Source organism: Dermacentor albipictus, chromosome 3, assembly GCF_038994185.2.
Source record: "Dermacentor albipictus isolate Rhodes 1998 colony chromosome 3, USDA_Dalb.pri_finalv2, whole genome shotgun sequence".
NCBI classification, from domain to species: domain Eukaryota; kingdom Metazoa; phylum Arthropoda; class Arachnida; order Ixodida; family Ixodidae; genus Dermacentor; species Dermacentor albipictus.
In genome coordinates, this window is record NC_091823.1 from 125,391,730 (window position 1) to 125,413,717 (window position 21,988).

The window sequence follows — 21,988 nt, forward strand, 5'->3', positions numbered from 1 at the left end:
TCGTCTCAAATTTCTGCATCAAATAATACACAGCCGACTAAAAATAAATGCCACTGCATACGTTACCTTTTCTAAATCCCGCGTACTATGTCATAATCATGCATATACACTAAACGAGTTCCTTTGTAGTAACGATACTTTTAACTCTTCCTTTTTCCCCCGTGTTGTTCGCGAGTGGAATAACCTAGATGCATCTGTAACTAACACAGTATCGCAGTCTGATTTTGTTAAGTTACTAGAAAACAAAATAATTAATTAGGATAGAATAGATCTTATGCATATATAATTGTCAGAACCCCAATTTTTTTGAACTGTAGCTAAACATTTACCCCCTTTGTTTCTTTCTTTGATTTTTAAAACACTGTAATAATCCTTACGTGCATGTAACCTGAAGTGTACTATTTCTGTGAGTTTCTCTTGTTATTCATATTATTAGTGTTGTAAAATTGTGCATTGAATCTGTTTTATGTATTTCCATTTACATGTTTTCATGTTCTTACCATTTTGTATATAAACCATGAAATGTATGTATAATCATATGCCCACCTGCTATGGTCTCGATATGAGACTGGAAGTATTGTAAATAAATAAATATTTATTACTTCCAACAGTTCTTATTCGATATAGAGTTACGGGTGGCTTCCTGCGCAAGCAAACTCTTCCCATTTCATTCGTGCCTCCTCAGTGATAATGCGAGTGCTATCGTATTTCTGGTTCTAAATTACCATAGTGTGCCCGAACTCACATGTACAATCATATGCATGACAGCGCAATGACAAAAAAATATAATTTTTCTCTTGCGGACATCGAGTGCATGTTCCTAAAGCCGGTTGTTGAGGCGTCCGTTCGTGTGACTTATAAAGCAGACAGCAGACGCTAATTACATCTTATATACAACATCTGCTTCCATGTATAATCTTGCATGGCTCGATGCTTGATCCCATTTCTAGCCTTTTCGGTGATCAGTCTTTCAGGGTACTTTTTGTTTGACGTCAAGGCCATTCGCTTATAAAGGGATGAACAGCTTGTGCGGGTCGGAACAGAGCCACATAAAGACTGCCGCGCTACTCAATTTTTTTCTCGCCAATGGGGCGCTTGATGCTTGAACGAGATGAATGTGACTTTGTCACACTTCTACCGCCTTCCTTTCAGCAAACACCACTTCCTGCGCGGTCTGACCCATTATTTTATCTACTGGCTGCCTCTGGATAGCCCGAGGCCTTAAAGTGAGATGCCTGTTCTTGAAGGCTGGTACGCACGGCATGGTGGTCAGACTTGTCTAGGGAATTCGTAAAGCAGGTGCGAATAATGACCCTCTTAATAGCTTTTTATGATGCGACAGGGATGGCAGCAAAGATTTCTGCGCACCGAGTTGTACTACCAACAGACACAGATAGCCTTAAGAATAACGGTAGGTGTTCTTATTTTCCCAAAATAATCATGAGCATGCTTCTCACTGCCCACAGGTTGAAGTGATTACGAGCGACAAAAGTGAAGTGTTGTGGAAGACGAAGCAGAAACCATTCGGAAATGATTGGATGCTGGGGCGCGTGGAGATCGTACAGGCAAATGCATTCAAGGTGAGAACTCACAGCACCAACACAAACGTAGCGAAGTAGTGTGGACTTGATCTTTCGTTTTCAGGTAATATTAGTATTTTAACAATTTTATATCTGGAAATTCCTGCATCATTTTGTGCAGTTTCGCCGTATGGTATCCAACCTCTTCTCGTACCTCGAATCCAAAAATGGTCATTTAATTTTTTAGTGCTAATGCTACTACCCCCTTGTGTGGTTGTTATGATAACATGAAAGTACTGTCTAATGAGCAGCTCGCTTACAGAAAACTTGGTGCAGTTTTCTACATGCATCAGCCTTGATCATCTGTGGATAAAAATAATATGAAACTATAAAGTGTTGCAGTGGCTGAATATTTCAGATGTCTGTTACTGTGCTTATCTCACGCCCCGTTATTTAAACGAAAATTGTTAAGTCATGTAGTTTCCTTGATGCAATGTATAACAACATTAACGCTAAAACGAAGCCGCCACAGTGATTGTGTTCAGTTGAGGGACGATGCTTTGAGTTGCCCAAAGAGCGAAGGTACTCGTACGTTTGTTATAGACGTGTGCAATCATCTGATTTATTTTATCTTCGTGTCGACCCTAATCCCAGGTTGGGGTACGAGCCATGTTCTCAGAAGGGAATGCGAAATCAGTCAGCATCGATGACGTGGTACTGAGACCACAGCCCTGCGCCCACCCAGCCGAGTGCGACTTCGCAGATGACCTCTGCGGATACGTCAGCCACTATGCAGGGGAATTTGGCTGGCTTGTCGGGTCTGGTCGGCTGGAAAGACCCAACATACACGTGGGGGAACCTTTACCAGGAGGTACCGTAACATTCTTTAGAAATAAGGATAATTTCCTTTGTTGAGGCAATTAACACTACACGCCTGTTCACTGGCGGCCGCAACGGTGACCGTGCAACCATTTAACGTGATCCTAATAATGCGTGCTCTACGTAAAATACGAAAAAAATATGCGCCAACCGGATATGTAAATATTACATTTATTTGGGTAATTTGAATATTAGAGAAAATACAGTAGATGCGGCTACAAGAAGTGGAAAGTCACAGCGGGTTCTATCTGGAACAAGTAGGTTGATGTGATGCAAATTTCGAGTGGGCTTTGTCACGCCTTCTCGAAATATTTTATTAACGGCGCAATTTGTTGATAATTTCAGTCGCGCGCACCTCGGCGGCCTATTTATCTGAAAAGGCGGCAGCGCAAAAGGACACGAACCGAGAAGAGAGGAGAAGGACGAGCGGCTGATGACGAGCGGTCCCCGTCCGTGTCTTCTTGCGCTGCCGCCTTTTGAAATGCGTACCACCACGGCCAATTAACCACGTTAGTCCTATCTATTGTTTTTCTTATCTTATAATGTAAGATCAGAGAGAGCAGTTTAAGGGTCATATTACTCGGTTGAAGTTCTAGTCGTATACGCAGGGCCCACTGTGTGCTCTTGTAAAGGTCCTCAGGTAATCACAGTCACCAGTCAGACAAAGACTTCGTCTCATTTGCACTGCTGAATACACCGCTACAGTGCTGAAATTTTGGCAGATTGTATTTGCTTATCTTGTTAGCTTTATTTGTAACGAACCGTTCCGCTTAGAGCGCACATGTCAGCGATTTCAACAGGTGCTATAGGTGCAGCATTTAAGGAGTTTACGTACAGGATAGGCGGTAACTACCTTGAGGTGTTTATCTGAAACAACGACATGCAATAGGCGAAGATCTGATCTACTGCCACACTTTGTATTTTTATTGTGGCCCCAGACAGCGTATTTGCGCTTCTCCCGTCACAAATTTCTTAAACTACTTAATTGAGAACACAAGGGTCCCAATCACAAACCAGTAAAAAAAGAAGCGTTGGTGTTTTCGTTATCCAGATGGCTCTAATTCCTTCGCCTACCTGGACTTGACAACCGCAACCTCGGAGAAAGGCACCGCTGACAAGGCGTCCTCGAAGACCGCGATTTTGCTGAGTCCAATTTTTAACACCGATGACAATGAGACCGCTATATCAATCGACTACTTCAGACACGGATCAGGTAACTGATTTTTTTTTTTGCTTCTTGATTTCTCTCCAGGCGGTAAGTATTGTTGTCCGCAAAACTGCACTGCATACAGCGCCTTATTTTGTATTAAGCGTGTGCGTGAATGTTTACAGATTTCCCAGGTACTCGATCTATCCATGCACGGCGATTTCAGCGCATACAATAGTTACAAATTCGTAAAAGAAGCAATTACCTAATTGCCGTGGATTTTTCAGGGCATTTCCGTCCACGTATGGGCTTGTACTAACGTCCCGTAAAGTATAGAAATACCTAACAGCAACAAGTGCTTCTGTGCTTTTTACCCTCTCTACCGCTTATTGTCCTTTACCAGAAAATGGTGGCGGAATACGACGCAGTTATTATTGCATCACAGGTAAGAAAATACTATTGGTGGTTATATTGAAAGGCATGTCTCGCACCCTTCCTCGAGTCAAGCTTTCGGTTGTAAAGCTGTCCTGTAGAAAACAGACAAAAGCAAATCTTGTCTTCAACATGGTTGTGGTGTTCCTCCAGCGAGTTCATGGTAAACAACACTAAGAATTATCGAAGGTGAAGAAAAAAAAACAATGCAAATTCATTAATTCCCTTTGAGGAAGCGTCGTACCGGTAACTAAGTGTACTAAATGAATACACCGGGTATGTGCCGCTCTTCAACGAAGCTCTCGACCAATTATATGACCGAGAATGGGCCACTGGTTGGGCCACTGGGCCACTGGTTGAGAATGGGCCACTGGCCACGAGAATGGCCACTCGCAGGCACCGGCGCTCCACGTTTCTCGTCTAGGAGGCAACGCGTGGGCTTCTCGGCACTCCTACTGGATGGCGCTGTGTGTCCATGAAGAAACGTGAGACAGCAGCCTGGTAGCCGCGTGACAGGTTTCTAAGCGTTTGCGCGTACCGGTGCGTTATCCATCTCGCTGATACGTGCATGACTTCGCGGCGGAGGTGCTAGATGACACCGAGTGTTCTTTTTCCTATAAGAGAACACTTGGTGTCATCTAGAGCCACCGTCGCGAAGCCGTTCGCGTATCAATGAGGGAAGCGCGAAAGAACAGCAGTAGACGCCTCATAAAAAACTCGTTTGAATCGTGACAATATGTTGCGTCGCTCTATTTATTCAATGCCCAACGTATTACCGTCAACAGTCATGTTCAGATGGGTTCAACTGAATTTTTATATTTTTTCCTTACTTTCGCATCTAACCGTTACTGAATGAATGAAAAAGGCTTGGTAAAGATGCGCTTCGACGCATCGTATATAGATTTATTGTTGCGGGATAATTGCCGCTTTAAAGCAAGGGACGTGCTCTGATATCCACCATAGGAATGTGACAGTAGATAAAATTAGAGGCCCCTCGAGGAAACTCAAAATACGCTTAACGGATCACTGGATGAAAGTATGTGAGCGCTTCTAGCATTTCTCCCAAACGTGAATCCGGTCATGATGGCCGTTGTTGAAGCTGCGGGCCTGGCGCTTTGTATTGGAACAGAAAGGCCAGTTAGCCTACGTGGCAGGTTAAGTGTTGAAACTTGGACACGTCAGTAATTTTTTGTTTCGACCTCATCCAGAGCTCACACATGCTAAGAAAGTAACGGACAGGCAGATAGTAAAAGAGCGCTGACTTCCAGCTCATATAGGTCACGTGAAAACCAACTTTATATTCTTTAGACTAAACTGTGGTTCTTAGGTATAACAAGGAGAGTAATGACGCGACAAGACAGAACTTAGGAGTGCAAATTTGGTATAGTTGGATTGTCGCCTTTTGCACTTCATCCGCCCCATGTGTTTGCGCTGACTCTTGTTTGTAACCAAGAGCGAAGTTTCTGAACGAAACATGTTTTTTTTTTTAACGCACGCAGATATTGCGATGGCGAATCTCACCATTTTCTGCTACAAGGATGACACCTCAGCCAAGAGTGAAGTGCAGCACTCTCTCCAGTTAGCAGAAGTGGAGGAGTGGACGGATTTGGATGTGAAGCTTAGGCAGGGCACAAGCTGCCAGGTCGTCGTACATGTGACCCGTGGAGGCGGTACTAATGGAACGATCGCCATACGAAAAATCGGAGTCACGCGGTTTTTGCCAGGTATTGCATTGGATATCTTTGTCTGCGTTAACAGTTCTCTCGCGACTATCTGTTTCCACTTTAGCCTTTCGTAGACGTTACAGCTCTGTGCAAATAGTGCATTGCTTAACCGCGTTCTACGGTATATCTTCTCTGCACTAAGTGCGTTTTCTTTCAGAGTGCAACTTTTTTTTATCCTCACGTAAGGCCATAGCTTTAGCGTAGCGGTCAATACTCCTTGTCGTACTGCGTAGAAACCCGTCTGAGACAATCACCACACTGATGTCGAGCTTCCCCGCATAAGAAATTACTGGGAACTGCTCCAAAGCTCACGTTGGTAAAGTGAGATGTTTATGAGGCCATATCATGATTGTGTGTGTGCTATGTTCAACATCAGAGCGTGTGTGACTAAAGCTTGTACGAAGGCTCACAACACACCCCGCAACATCCCGTGGCATAATATCAAGGCGCGAAAGCTGTAAAGATGGGCTGCGCCGAGCGCGTGGTTTATTTTTGAAGGCGGATCTACCCAGGAAACGCGAGTAATGAAAGTGAAGTTCAAGACATCCGGCTTTCTGATGCCTTGCTGCTTCATACATGGCATATGCACATGTACGTAGCAAATGCAAATCATTTAGAGACGCGCCCCACAAAAGAGACTCCACATAGCAGACCCTGGATTTGGCTGGTACGTTTGGCTGGGGGCGGCGGCGGTCTCCCTTCTGCCGCTGTGGTAGTTGGTGCCCTGTGAATTTGTTCGAAAGTACTGTTTTGGCTTGTTTCACATGCACTCTAAAACACCCTTGAAACAATTTGCAGATTAAATTACTGTACCTTGTGTTTCCCTTCGTACCCAAGAAGCTTCGTTATTAGCTCTTTTAGATCCGCCGTTGCTAAAGGGCTAAGTTACATACCATGATTGCTACTTCTACAATGCTTTAACCGCGGTATTGCTGCTGGTTCCTATGATTTGTCACCTCCTTTCAAACCAATTTACAAACAAAATATTCTAGTGAACAGATTGTTGACCTTGTTAGCGCTTAGTTTATTTAAAAAGGCAACTAGAAGAGACCAGTGAAACGCTTACTCACAATGTTTTAATTGCTATGATAAAAAAGGCACCTCATGAACGGAGAGCACGGACCTGTTGTAGTGGCCTGGATGTGATAATTCTTATGACCTCTTCATCCCAGTAACTCAGCGGCGGCTACAACCACCACACGCCTACCTTATGTGAAATGTTTGCTTACTCTTTCCGTGTCTTATATTCTAGCTAAACGTTAAGTACAGCTTCAAAAATAAATAATACGATAATCTTCAGGCTGGATTTAGTTTCAAGTTTAGCTTAGCTACGACCTGTGGCAGATGGAACGACCGCTTGGAATGTTTGGCGTTAATTGGATTCAGCTTTCTTTACTCCAAAGGGAGTGTGACTTCGCGAAGTTCTGATAAAAACGGCAGAAACCAAGAAAAGCGGGCGAAATTGCATGTGACGTTAAGCGCGATGCTAAACACCGTTAAACACCCGTCTGGTTTTGTATTAGGCAGAAGCGCTGGTACCTCACTACTAATATGAAAGGGCCAGGCACGTACCCAGGATTTTTTTTCGGGGGGGGGGGGGGGGCACCACTTCCATCATCATCATCATCATCATGTTTTATGTGCGCTGCAGGACGAAGGCCTCTCCCTGCGATCTCCAATTACCCCTGTCCTGCGCCAACCGATTCCAACTAGTGCCCGCGAATTTCCTAGTTTCATCACTGCACCTAGTGTTTTGTCGTCCTCGATTGCGTTTTCCTTCTCTCGGTGCCCATTCTGTAAGCCTAATGGTCCAACGGTTATCTAACCGGCGCATTACATGACCGGCCCAGCTACATTTTTTCCTCTTGATGTCAATAGAACATCGTCTATACCTGTTCGCTCTCTGATCCAAACCGCTATCTTTCTCTCTCTTAACGTTGTGCCTAGCAAACTTCGTTCGATCACTCTTTGCGTTGTCCTTAACTTGCTCTCAAGTCTGTGCTCCATATGTCAGCACTGGCGAAATGCACTGATTGCACACCTTACTTTTCAATAATAATGGTAAGCTTCCAGTCAGGAGCTGGCAATGTCTGCCGTATGCGATCCAACCTATTTTTATTCTTCTGTGAATTTACTTCTCATGATCAGGGTTCCCTGTGATTAATTGACTTAAGTAAACCTACTCCTTCACAGTCTCTAGTGGCCGACTGGCGATCCTGATCTCTTGTTCCTTTGCCCGGCTCTTTATCATTATCTTCATCTTCTGCATATTAATATTCAACCCCACTCTTACACTCTCTCTGTTAAGGTCTCCAATCACTTGTTGTACATCGTCTGCATTGTTGTTGAATAGAACAACGTCATCGGCAAACCGAAGGTTTCTGAGATATTTGCCGTCGATCTTTACTCCTAAGTCTTCCCAGTTTAATAGCTTGAATTCTTCTAAGCACGCAGTGAATAGCTTTGGAGAAATTGTGTCTCCCTGTCTGTCCCCTTTCTCTATAGGTATCTCCCTGCTTTTCTTGTGTAGAATTAAGGTAGCTGTAGAATTTTTGTAGATATTCTTACGCGAAGGACGAGTCAGTAAGACGAGAAACTATTTACAGATTATATTTACAACAACGGTTGCAGCGCTGACCGGTTAGATTCACAGCGCGAGCCCAGTTCATTCTTCTTCCTCTTTTCAGGAGTGATGGCGCCCACGCGCATTGTTGAAACAAACAAGTACCACACGCATATAGCAATACTTTCCAAGCATTTTGCATAAGCGTCCTGTACTCCTTGATTACGTAGTGCCTCTATGACTGCTGGTATCTCTGCTGAATCAAATGCATTTTCGTAATCCATATAAGCCACATAGAGAGGCTTTTTGTACTCTGAAGATTTCGTGATAACCTGATTGATGACATGGATGTGATCTATTGTAAAGTATCTCTTCCTGAAGCCAGCCTGTTCGCTTGGTTGACAAAATCCAGTGTTACACTTATTCTATTGGATATTATTTTGGTAAATATTTTATATAATACTGGGAGCAAGCTAATGGTCCTATAATTTTTCAATTCTTGAACGTCTCCTTTTTGTGGATTAGTATAATATTTGCATTCTTCCAGTTTTCTGGGACCCTTGCAGTCGATATACACTTCGTATAAAGAGCCCCCAGTTTTCCGAGTGGTATGTCTCCTACATCTTTGATTAAATCAACTGTTATTCCACCTTGTCCTCCAGCTTTTCATCGTTTCATGTCTTGCAGGGCCCTTCTGACCTCATGGCTAGTTATAGGAGAGTTTCTGTATCATGTTCACTATTGTTTCTAAGTAAGGTATCGTGACTCCTCTGGGTACTGTATACAGGACAGCTTAGAATTTTTCCGCTGCTTTTACTATATCTTCGACATTGCTGGTGATATTAATCTTCTTATCTTTTAGTGCATACATCATGGTTTGTCCTATGCCAGGTTTCTTTTTTACTGATTTCAGACTGCGTTCATTTTTTACGGCTTCTTCAGTCTTTCTCATGTTATAGTTTCGAATATCAGTTATTTTCGCCTTGTTTTTCGGTTTTGACAGTTCCGCGAATTGCGTAACGCTGTGAGGCCGCCAGTCCCATACAACCGCGTAGAGCGCAGGACTCTGCGATTCTAGACGTACTGCGCTCACCGCGAAAGGTTAGAAAAACACCCACATAAGCACAGCAGAGAAGTGGCTATACGTGAGGCGGTTCGACCGATAACTGTAGAAGCGTCATTCAAAACAAGTAATTCTTCTCCACTTCCGGGGGCGTTTTCTCTAGTTCCTCTTATGCGAAGCATATTACTAGAGCTCAACCCAGCTCCTCAGGCGCGGCGGTGTCGCCTTCAATACCAGGTGACACCGTGACGTCATGACAGAGGAGAAACGGGGCTCCAACTCGCGCCGTCGCTCGCGGCGTCGCCCCCCGCATCGGACGCGGTGAGCGTCGAGCAACGCAGCGTTCGGCGCGACAACAAAAACTGGAGGACGCTTAAGCTTCGCCTTCCAGAGTGGAACGCGACAGCGTTCCCGTCGACCCGCCAAGGGATGTGAGACAATGGGCTTCGGCGCAGCGACTACGCGCCCCGCATCGGACGCGGTGAGCGTCGAGCAACGCAGCGTTCGGCGCGGCAACGAAATGTGCGCCTGAGCAAGCAACGCACGCCTGAGCCTTAGAAGAGCTCGTTTCTAAGGCAACACCGCATTCACTAGAGGCGCGTTTGTACCGCTTTGAAGCATGGAACTCGTGGCTCAGTGCCAATCATAGAGTTTCTCACTATAACACCTAGAGGGTAATCTGGCGCCACCGTCTATGGGAGTTTCTTAAGGGGGCACCGTGCCGTCATGGGAATGACGGTATATGTGTCTGCGAGGCTCGTGTTGGCTGGTGTTGTAAGAGGCTTCGTCTAAAACGTAGATATGGCTACGCAAATAACGCGTTCTCAAAGTAAAATCTTCATAAAATGTTTCCATTCACGCATATTACATCTTTACTCACCCACGATGCATGACCAAGCGAAGAAAAGCAAGAACAGACGACCAACTGTTTCAAAGCGAGCGCGAACCTTGTCGTCTGTCCTCCAACTATAGCGGCCAGCTGATACTTTTTACGTAACATGTAGTCGTACACACAATAACAAGTTCTCATAGTTAAACAAAACATGTTTTCGCGTAATAATAAAGCTAAAACAGCTTTTTACGTGCTTCGCTAGTAGAAAACGAATCATTGTGACAGACGGAACGGTACTTGCCAAGCGCGTCTTCAAGGTGTCCTGTCTCTACGAGAACGATGCCAATCCGAAGTCACAATATACCGGCATTCCCATGCATACCACAGCGCAGCAGCGCCAGATTTCCCTCTAGGTAATGTAGTGAGAAACTCTATGGTGCCAATAAAGAAAAAAAAACTCGTGGCTCAGTGGTAGCGCCTCCGTCTCACACTCCGGAGACCCTGGTTCGATTCCCACCCAGCCCATCTTGCAAGTTGTTTTTTATTCATGAAGGGCCTGCTGGGATTTATCGCTCACGGCCAACGCCGCCGACACCGACGCCGACGACACCGGCTTTTCTGCGACACGAGCTCCTTAACGCTCTCGCGTTAAAATGTGCACCTGAGCAACCGCCGCACGCCTGAGCCGACGACACCGGCTTTTCTGCGGCACGAGCTCCTTAACGCTGTCGCGTTAAAATAAAGGCTAGTATGCTTCGCATCCTGGGCTTAACCTTAGCTAAGCCACAGCCATTTTTTTAAATAAAAAGATGTCGATCCATAATATTCTCATAAAGAACGGTTAACTTTTTTATTATTCGCTTTTGCTTGCAGTTTGGTTGTTGCCTTGGCTCTCTCCTTTAGTAGATCGCTTAATTTCTCAACTCCTTGCGATTTTTCTTACGAGTAGCCAATTTTGCACGATAAGTGCTATACAATTAGGGAAAGACATACGAGGTAACGGGCGACAGTCACCTTGCTTATGGGTTTAAGGGTTATTGCAGGGTTTCATGATGGACGCTCTTTCACATTATTTTATTTTCCACCTTATCTAACCCATATCACGTGTATACGGTTCCGGGCATCTGCCAGCGTCGCGGCGAGCCATAACTCAAGGAAATAATGAAGCAAAGGGAAAAGTTAAACGAAATTGGCGTTTTCTCCGGCCGCAACTCGTTCCATGAGAGTACAGACCAGCTGAGTAACAGCCGTATCCCTCTCCTGGTCCCAGGATCAGCCTAAACAAAGAAGGTTGAACTAAGAAAAGCAACAGCGATGCGCGTGACGGTTGAATAGATGCTGACAACTGAACGCATCTCGAGTTGATCGCGCGGGTGCGGAATCTATGAGAAAACTCTCCTTCACATTACAAGAGATGCCGATAACTACCGCTATCTAAAAGGAGTGAAAGAGGCAGCATAATGCTGACCGATTAACAGCTGCCAAGTCTCAACATTGATCTGGCGGCGCTTTAGGAATGTGTGAGGAGTGGTGGCGTGGGTGTTGAGGGGGGGGGGGGGTATGCCACATGATTTCGGGGGGGGGGGGGGCTCGGGCCCCCCCCGGGCCCCCCCCCCCCCCCGAAATCATGTGGCATACCCCCCGGGCCCCCCCCCCCCCTGGGTACGTGCCTGGAAAGGGCACTTCTATTCACTGCGCAGCAGTGGCGTAGGCAACAATTATTTCGAGAGAGGATGGGGAGAGCACTCCCCGTGGGCCCTCCCCTCCCCCCTTCATCCCCAGCTAAGCCTCTGCATCGCAACGGTATCCACTGATGTTGTACTAGTCAATTTAAAAATGCTTCACCTAATCATGCATTTTTTAGACAGGAGGTATCCGATAGAAAACAAAACTAGCAAACTAATGTGCAAATTTTTAGTGCATAAAAATTCATGGAGCAATCTTGTCGCAAGGATAATTTCTACCTGCTGCGTGAACTTTCATGTTAAATGTCCTTTCTTTTTCAAGAAAACTGTAAATCAACGTGCTAAAATAATATGTGCCCACGCGTCAAGGTTTCACTGCGATTGGGACGTTTCCTTTTTACCCCATACAAGCGCATCAGCGTCCTGCGACAAGCCAGCTCTTACTTGCACAGAATTACAGAATTCAGTGCGTAATCGGCCGCATCAAAAAAGAAGGAAAGAAATGCAATAATCCACTAAGTTTAGTTAAAAAATAAAGAGCTGAAGTTTTATCACTGACATGACCCAAAAAAAATTTCATGGGAAGTTTAGAAAGATCAGCAATGATTGAAAACAATTTCTACGAGAATCTCCACGTTCCGACAAGCAATTACATTTAAAGAATGCTTCTCTACAAAGGGAGTATATAAATGCGCATAACTTATTGGGAAAGGTGCTACAGTAGCCACAGAAAGCGGGTTCCCCCCCCCCCCCAACCCAGAAAAAAGAAATATGGCAGATCCATTCTTTCAGGAAAGGACACTGCATTTGAAGTTCTAATCAGCTCAGCTTTCTTTCTTTCTCCCGTTCTAAAAATCGACATAGAAAGGAAAGAAGTAAAAAAGTTAACAGTAAAATGTGCCCAAAATGTGCCACTTTCAGACGCTCGGGGAACACTAAGGGCAGGAAGTCTCAAAATTTAGCGAGATGAACATGCCTCAAAATGGCCATTTAGGGCTTACTGGTGCTGATAGGAAACTTTGTCCACTTCGGATAAACTCCTATGTCTCAGTTGTGCTTGGTCCATTTTTTTTCAGAAAACAAAACACGGGAAACTATGGACACAGCAAGTAAGTCCGGATAATTCGTTCCCTGCTAGTGCATTTTTCGTTTTGTGTGTATGTCCAAAGCGCTTATTTTGCTACAATTATTCGTTTTAATATACATGAAAATTTGTAGTCGACATCAAGTTGTCTTTCAGCAACTTACGCGGCTACTACATTGCAATACTAACATACTCACATGAACAATATGCCAGCTCCGACACACATGCTAGGGTTACTTGCTTGGGTGACGTGGGGCCAGAACAAAGCGCGATGCAGATGGTTGCCGATGGTGGCTGAGGGTGATGCTTGTCAAAATTTATAGCCTCAGCATTTCTTTGCGAAACAATGGAGCGGCGCGAGAATATGCAGGGTACATGGAAGCATGCGTGGATGTTTCCTTTCTGGAGGTTGCCGTGCTTGCGAAGATATTTGTTACGCTTTCTCGTCTCTGCGTGTTATGCGACGTCTCGTTCAAATTTCAGCTCGATGTACATTTGAAGAAGAAGGCATGTGTGGCTGGGATCCAAGTGGAGGCACGATTACATGGACGCTCAATGATCCCGCCAAGAAAGTGCCAGCCTTTCCGCGCTCTGACCACACCCTGGGGGCCTACAGAGGTGATTGTTTTTCGACATATGTTTATTACACGTCCTCTAAACATGTTGGCGCATCTATATATATATATATAGACGCCCACTTAGTGCCAGCTGCTGTGGCCAGCTGCTAAGGTAGAAAAAAAACGCCCACTTTTCAAGACAGGTCAACCAAAAAATGCTTTTTTGGCGCTCTGACCAACAGTTTTGAAAACTGTGCTACTTGCAAGCGTGCTTAGAATTCACAGGTGGGTGTACGAACCAGGAACTCATCCCTGAAGTATACCACTGCATTGACATCATGGAGCAAAGGCGATTGACTATTATGTTTGCAAGGATTACACGTGTAAAATGCGTCTATACACGCAAATGTAAGGTTGCTACTAGGAAAGTCACTATGTTACTTGGCTTCCTGGACGGACATGCAATAGTCAAGAGAAACGATTTTGGTGATCTTTATTTGAACATCAGCAATCTGCTGGTGGCCCACTGCTTTAAAAATATAACGTTATTTTTGTATTTGTACAGCGCTGTAAATAAGCTTTTAGCAGTTGTACATTCGTTTTCTGTTCGGCGCTATTTGAAGGCCTTACGACCTTTGTTTCCATCTCACAACTATTATTCATGCAATCAAGTGGGACGTTCAAGTCAATTAAGTTTTACAGTAAATTGTAAACCTGGTCATAAGAGCCTATTGTCACGTGGTAGTGAGGTTAAAGAGCACAGTATCAATACTGTGAAAGACAAAACTAGCTTTTATTGGGTGAACCTATGCCCGCAAAAACAGGCTACACTTAAAGCACAACGATAGCGGTGAATAGAATCGGCGATCGTCGAAAATAAGCGAGTCAAGCGCGTCCGCTTTTATACATCAGTCATCGAATGTTCCAGAGTAATCGCTGGGATCCGCGTGTCTTCCACAAAGTTCTGCACCATTCGCGTCGCGCATACATGCAATCAGATTACACAAGGTTCGGTCACAGACAGTGGATGGAACCATCGATAACATTCCAGAAACTTCCGATACATGCAGGCGTGCCCTGCGCTGCGCGATAACATTTGTTAGGCGGTGAAACCTGGTTGCCCGATAAAGATAAACAAGAACACGTGTCACTATGATCCAGTTCATGAACTGATTTTAATACTGGAACAAAAGGGTATATATATTTATCACTAGGTTAATCCTGCATACCTATGCGTATGCATAGGCGTACGTGCGATAACCGGACGTGTATATTTGCGCAAGAGCAGTCGTCCAGTGAGGGCACCTCCAAAGTATTTTCGAAGAAATAGGTATACTTTTGCATTGTCAAATTCTCATACTTGTCGTTTGTCGCAAAACACATGCCTAGAGCTATAGTCGGTGGCAATGAAAACGCGGTGATTTGTTTGAAAAAATCACTCTAATTACCAAAGAAAGGCTAATTTTTAAATCTGTGGCACCCCGCTTGCCAGGACATTTTATTTACGTGTCCAATGACAGAGACAAGTGGTATGGCACTGGATCTCTCAGAAGCCCGGATTTGAACGTCAATGCCACCAATGGAGCCTGCTTGAGCTTTTGGCATTTCACTGACCACGAACGACCTGCCAGGTGAGTAAAAAATTAAAAAGATAAAATTAAATTTTATTCATCACGGGTGGTTCCGCACATATTGTGCTCGCAATACATAAAAAATATGTATATGTCGGCCACATGTTTTTTTCCTGCTCATGTTGTTTTGTGTTAGTATTTCTGAAGTGGCCTAAATGATTATTAATGGCTTTGCCATTGTATGTTTTTGTTGCTTTACATTTCATTATTTATTTGTTCCTGCTGTGATAGCTGATGAATTATTGTCATAGGAGCTCTCTAAGGCTGCTGCAATTCAATTTGAATTTTTAGTTGGCTAAGGAATGACCGCTTATAAGGCAGTGTGTCAACTTTGGATCGCAGTGTCTCCTTTTTGACAAACTGTGTAAGACCTGCGTTGTGCTCAAATTTATGTCCAATTAGAAAAGCCAGCGAAATGCATAGTGACTTCTTAGACACCCTTACGGTCCTTGCCGCAGCCAAACAACCATGGTGCTACTTTTTATATATAAGAGATGGTCCGTGAAATGTGCCTAAAGTGAAGGAGGAACTTCTGACACTCCAGCGTCCACTCATTTTTTAAATTCTAAATATCTACAAGTATTCTGAGGATCAGTGATTCTAAGAGTATTTCACTATTTTAGAAATCATACGGAAGTTTCAGCAAAAGGTCAAAGAAACAGAATATCTTCTAGCATGGCGATACCTTTCTACGATGCCACTGTGCCAACGTGTTCTTGTCATCTATCATAATTAGGACGGGGGCGGCGACGACAAGGTGGTCCCTGCCTTGGACCTCAATATCACTCCCTACGTCATCCTCACCCAGCTGTCTCAGACAAATTGTGTGCACAACGCATTTAGGTACATCAGACAATTCCTTATTGATCGGCGAACCTATATACACATTCAAAATATGGATCATGGCCCGTATCCTCTGGATACGCGAGGAACCCCTTAGGGAGCGGTTTTATCCCCCCTCCTCCTCAACTTGGCCATGGCCCAACTCCCCTCACTGCTTAGTGCTGTCCAAGCACCAGGCATGCCTTCTATTCCAACGACATCACACTGTAGGTAATTCATGGGTCGTTGGGACAAATCTAGGCCAGCCTGCAACAAACGGCCACTATTGCGGACAAATACGCTCGCCGCTGTGGCCTGTAATATTCCCCAACCAAATCAGAATTCGTACACCTTCGACCCAAACCGAAATGTATGACTGAAATGGTCCCCTCCCTTGCCAGCGTTCCAATACCAGAACACGAGGAAATTTGACTGTTGGGACTCTCCATACACCACACTCGCAAGTTTGACACAACACTGCAAAAGCTCCGCGAGGTAGGAGACCAGGTGGGCCGTATGGTCCACCGGGTATCTAACAAGAGGGGAGGTTTACGATGCAAGGATGCCTTGAAACTGGCAAATGCATTCATAACCAGCCGGATACTCTATTCGGCACCCTACCTCCACTCGCGGAAATGCGATGAGAAGGCCCTAGAGGGGATCATTCGCAAAATCTACAAACATGCCCTCAATCTCCTCACGGCAACGTACAACCAGCGGCTCATCGACCTCGGTATGACAAAAACCTTTGGGGAGCTTTGAGAGGCGCATCTCAACAGCCAATACCTTCGATCGAGCAAATCGCCAGCAGGCAAAAGCCTCGTAGGCCACCTGCGCATTGCATATAACGCTCAGGCAGAGGATGGAACTCTCATACCCGAAGATTGGCACCACGCGCTCCATGTACAACCACTGCCCAAAAACATGCATAAGGGGACCCAAGATGGCCGCCGCGCAGCGCCAGTGGTGGCACTCGGCGGACGCTATTGTTCCCGCTTCGGCGTCTTCTGTAAGCATGTTGATGGCCCTACCATGGGGGTTGGTATACGGCCGCAGTGATCCACCAAAACATACACGTACAAGGACTCACCTTCCGCGCCCTGAACATAACACATGCGGAGGAAGTTGCCATAGCACTAGCCGCTGCCGATCCAGACTCTCGAGTCCTTATTACCGACTCCTTGGAAGTCTGCCGAAATTTAGAGCAAGGACGCATCTTGCGACGCTCTTTCAAAATCCTTCATAGACTGGAGTACCATGATCACCCAGACACCCGCTTCACCATCTGGGCCCCAGCACATGCGGGACACGAGGGAAATGAGGCAGCCGATGCCTCTGCTCACGCACTCTACTGCCGGGCATCGCCTCGACAACCGCTGCCTGAGATCTCAGCAGCAACCCATGCAATTACATTTAAATCACTCAGCTCTACCAAAATCAGCATAGCCGTTATCAACACGCCCCCCCGCGGAAGAGCTATCTAAAAGTGAGGTGCGCTGGCTTCTCCGCTTGTACACCAACACAGTACTGTGCCTGGCAGTACTCAAACATTTCAAGCCTGCATTTAAAGGGGATTGCCCACACTGTGGGTTTTGGTTCTCGGATGTTTAACTCATGGTGTGGGCCTGCCTTTCCAGCACTGCTTACTCACCCCCTTCTTTCACCCACCCGAGAGAGCTGGGAGGCTGCCCTGCTCGGCTGCTCAATCATAGAGAGCCAAAGAGCTCTTGTAACTAGGGCCCGGGCCACCGCGGAAGCCACTGGGGTCCCGTACAAGATACCCCTCCTAGACTTTGTTAAGGGTTGGCCCTTAAGGCCTTCCCAAACTCTCTCTTGTATATATGGCTAATAAAAGTTTTCCACCACCACCACAGGAGACCGATAAACTAAAGCTGACTGGAAGTTTCTGCAGGAAAAAAATATGTACTTATTGACAGCAACGACAGCAGGTGCAAAGTCGAATAGGTTTTATACTAATGCTATTTTTTGACAATACCGGAAAGAAAGGTGCTCTATTTGCCCAACTGCCTCGAAAGCCATGACTTAATAGGGTGAATGTATGAGTTTAATGTCGATGAGCTCATCAGACAGCACCATTCCCACTTTTCATTTTAAATGCTATTAGCATTCTTTATCAGCTCGAATAGTTTCGAATCTATCTATCTATCTATCTATCTATCTATCTATCTATCTATCTATCTATCTATCTATCTATCTATCTATCTATCTATCTATCTATCTATCTATCTATCTATCTATCTATCTATCTATCTATCTATCTATATGATTTTACGCCTACCCAGTACCCCAGGTTATTTACCAGCTTGCGCCACTATCTATATGCTCGTGGTCGTCATGCCCTCGTAGTCGTTGCATCGTCGTCATTCCAACTTTTTTACCAATTTTCGTCATGCCGACGTCATCACGACGTCATCTCATCATCGTCATACAAGCTACGTGATGCAGTTATCATGACGCTATTGTCATGCCATGCAATCGCCGTCATGCAATTGTCTTCATATGATTGCCATGTAGCCGTTGTAATACGTCGTCGTCATGCATTCGTTATCATATCGCTGACTTGATGCCGTTGCGGTCATTCTATCATCGCCATTGAACTTCGTCATGAAACTGGCGTCATGCAATCGTTGTCACGCCTTGTCACGCCTTCGTCGTTATGAAATCATCATCATATCATTATCATACCATCGTTGTGGGGTGGTTGTTTCACCTTCCTGATTACTTCAGTAACCTCGGATACAATAGGAGGCACAAATTCTTAGTGGTGTTCACTGAAGGAGACCTCAGCTGGAGTACCCATGTGGCCTAAGTGAAGAAACGTCTAACGATCATTTCACACCTTTTCAAATTTCTCGAGAGGAAAGCGTGGGCAAGATCAGTACATGCGATTTTACAACACTACACGTCGCTGTTTGTCGGATATGTGAGATATAGCTCGCCTTTACTCAGCAATTTCTGCAGAAGTAACATGCCCACAATAGAGAATGCTCGAGCGCAGTCTACAACGAGGGCAGACGCAAGGCCAGAGCAGCAGCGATCTTCAAACAGATCAAGCAACAAGACATTAGAACAAGCTCCGGCGACGCCGCGGAGTACAGCGATGGGAAGACCTTTGCCGTCGTTGTGGTCGATTCCAGCGGCAAGATTTCCAATAGCGCCTCGATTCGCACTTCAGACCCCGGAGTCGCCGACTAAGCCGCCATCGCCCTCGCCCTGCTAAACGGCCTTGGGTAGGAGATATATAACGATTCCAAAATGGCAGTTAGGGCTTTTCAGAAGGGTTGTGACTCGAGTCCATATGCTCTGACGCATCATTCGATTCACTGGTTTGCCGCTCACGTAGGGTATGTTGAGGGTACTCCGCCGAACCTTAGCTCACGAGGCTGCACTTAACCTCACCGACCGCGCTTCCTCTGTAAGGAGCGCCGACTCTCCTCCTCTCTACGGTCACATGGACGCTCCAGCTACTCACAACGAGGTTATCAAATTCTTCTACATGTCTAGGAGGCTCTTTCCACCCTCTCAGCCCAATTTGAATAGCGCAGAAGCCGTTTCGCTTAGATTTCTACAGACCAGCACATATCCGTGTCTGTCCGTTCTACACGAGGCTTACCCCGACGTATGTCGCGACGACGCTTGCCCGACCTGCGGGCAGACCTCCACTCTAGCATACATGCTATGGGAGTGCGGGTAGACATACCCCAAATTCAACAAGGAGCAGTGGTACTCGCTTTTGTGTAGCCCCGCTCTAGACTAGCAAATCCTGGATTTCCAGCTCATATGACATTGACATTGACAACACATGTGACATTGAAGCACATCAGGTGCATTGTCCACGCCCCTTTTTTCCACCTCGGCGCGCTACCAAAGACCATCCCAGTGCCTCCTTTTGCCAGGGGATATCGGCGTATGGTGATTGCATGCCTAGAGATTTTGCGCCTGCCAAGAGGCCGCTGGCACCCCATCAATGCCACAAGTTCGACTCTCAATACCAGAAATTCCAACGAAAGCAAGATTCTTGTCCCGAACTCTCAAGCAGTTATCTTTCCTCGTGCTGTACGAGACGTAGAAGGACCATCTTCACCTCTACAGTGATGGCCCGACAACTGTGGACGGATCATCCGAAGGTATCATCTTCCCGGAAAAAGCATGACCATTAAGTTTAAAATCTCTCACAGGAGATCATTGGCTGCTGCGGAGCTTGCTGCACTCTGCAGTGCCTTTAGATTGATTCGTGAAGATCTACCAACGAAATGGAACATACTTACCGGTTCTAGTGCAGCTTCGTAAAATATGCTCCACGTCATGGACGACATGACCAACTTGTGCTGGAAATAACGCAGCTATGTCGCTAACTAGCAGATAAAGGACATGACATCACTTTTCAATGACTCCCACGGCACTGCCGCATCCTGGGCAACGAACATGTCAATAAAGCTGCTAGAAGGCCTCACGAAGATGCTGTGAAAGAACCCATCCCGCTATCAAGAGCCCATGCAGCAACAAAGCTTCGCATACTCGCGCGTGATGCCACACCGCCCATGTGGAACACGCAGTTTTCCAGCATACTCGACTGCACCACCGGGTCGCATCCCTCCGAGTAAGCATTCCATCAGAAATATCCTGAATTGAGACAACTGCTCTCTGCCGACTGTGACTTGAAGTACCTTTCACGAATACGTTCACTTTCACGAATACGTTCACCTTTCACGAATACGTTCAGTATTCACCTACGGGGCAGAAACCTGGAGGCTTACGAAAAGGGTTCTACTCAAATTGAGGACGACGCAACGAGCTATGGAAAGAAGAATGATAGGTGTAACGTTAAGGGATAAGAAAAGAGCAGATTGGGTGAGGGAACAAACGCGAGTAAATGACATCTTAGTTGAAATCAAGAAAAATAAATGGGCATGGGCAGGACATGTAATCAGGAGGGAAGGTAACCGATGGTCATTAAGGGTTACGGACTGGATTCCAAGGGAAGGGAAGCGTAGCAGGGGACGGCAGAAAGTTAGGTGGGCGGATGAGATTAAGAAGTTTGCAGGAACGGCATGGCCACAATTAGTACATGACCGGGGTTGTTGGAGAAATATGGGAGAGGCCTTTGCCCTGCAGTGGGCGTAACCAGGCTGATGATAATGATGAGGAGCGTGTGGCTTCGGCACTTTTGGCGCCAACAAGAAGTGCCGCCAGCCACGTCAATCGTCAAAACAATTCAACCAATCGTCAAAACGATGGCAGCGTCCGCATCTCCAGTGGTGGACCTTGCGCTCAACATACGGAGCTTGGTTTAATGGTTTTACAACTCCCATCCAAGCTACAGCTATAGGAAGACCACGACTAGTGCGTACTTCTGAGGAAGAAGCTGCCTACCGCGAGCGTCAGCGAGAGTTGGCTCGTGAACGGTCTCGTCGTCGTATGACCGATTCCGAGCTGCACACCAGAGAGGCCGAGTTTAAACGGCAGTGGTCCTAAGGCTTGCTCACCACGCGAAGCACGCGAAAGCGAAAAGATGGTGAAAGAATGGTGAAAAAGAAGGTTTACATTTTTACAATACAGACTACTTGCGAACTTTGACTTGCTTGGTGTAACACCCGGTGTAACTAACGTATCTTCACTGTTCCACCATCTTCAAAGGCTTGAAGGAGTGGCGATTCTTTTTCATCTCCTTCTCTTTCTATATGGGTGAAGTTTTCTTTATGTTTTTGTCTCCGCTGGCCCCTTTCCCGGTGCAGGATAGCAAACCGGATATCTATATTCGGGTTAACCTCTCTACCTTTCGCATGTCATTTATCTCTGTCATATCGTTTTCATACCGCCTTTTTCATGCCGGTTTATTGACGTTAATTCTCCTTCGTCATTCGACTGTAATTTTACTGTCGTATTTCATTCATGATTACGTCCCAGTGGTTATGTCACCCTTGTGATTCCGTCATCTTCGCGCAGTTACTATCATGCATGTGTTGTCACACTGTCGGGGTCATGCCGTCATGGTCGGGCAATAATCGTCATTCCAGCATCATATTAC

General features: G+C 45.7%; 1 protein-coding gene across 2 annotated transcripts in view; it reads left to right on the plus strand.

The window, feature by feature from the left end:
- LOC135909442 (MAM and LDL-receptor class A domain-containing protein 1-like) overlaps positions 1-21,988 on the plus strand; it is a 269,265-nt gene that overhangs the window by 118,769 nt on the left and 128,508 nt on the right. For both annotated transcript variants that reach the window (XM_065441399.2, XM_070536030.1), the window contains exons 18-24: positions 1,467-1,580; positions 2,175-2,391; positions 3,451-3,612; positions 5,478-5,702; positions 12,922-12,954; positions 13,413-13,547; positions 14,979-15,117. In XM_065441399.2, the coding sequence (XP_065297471.2) occupies positions 1,467-1,580; positions 2,175-2,391; positions 3,451-3,612; positions 5,478-5,702; positions 12,922-12,954; positions 13,413-13,547; positions 14,979-15,117 (1,025 nt within the window). The remainder of the gene's footprint in view (positions 1-1,466; positions 1,581-2,174; positions 2,392-3,450; positions 3,613-5,477; positions 5,703-12,921; positions 12,955-13,412; positions 13,548-14,978; positions 15,118-21,988) is intronic.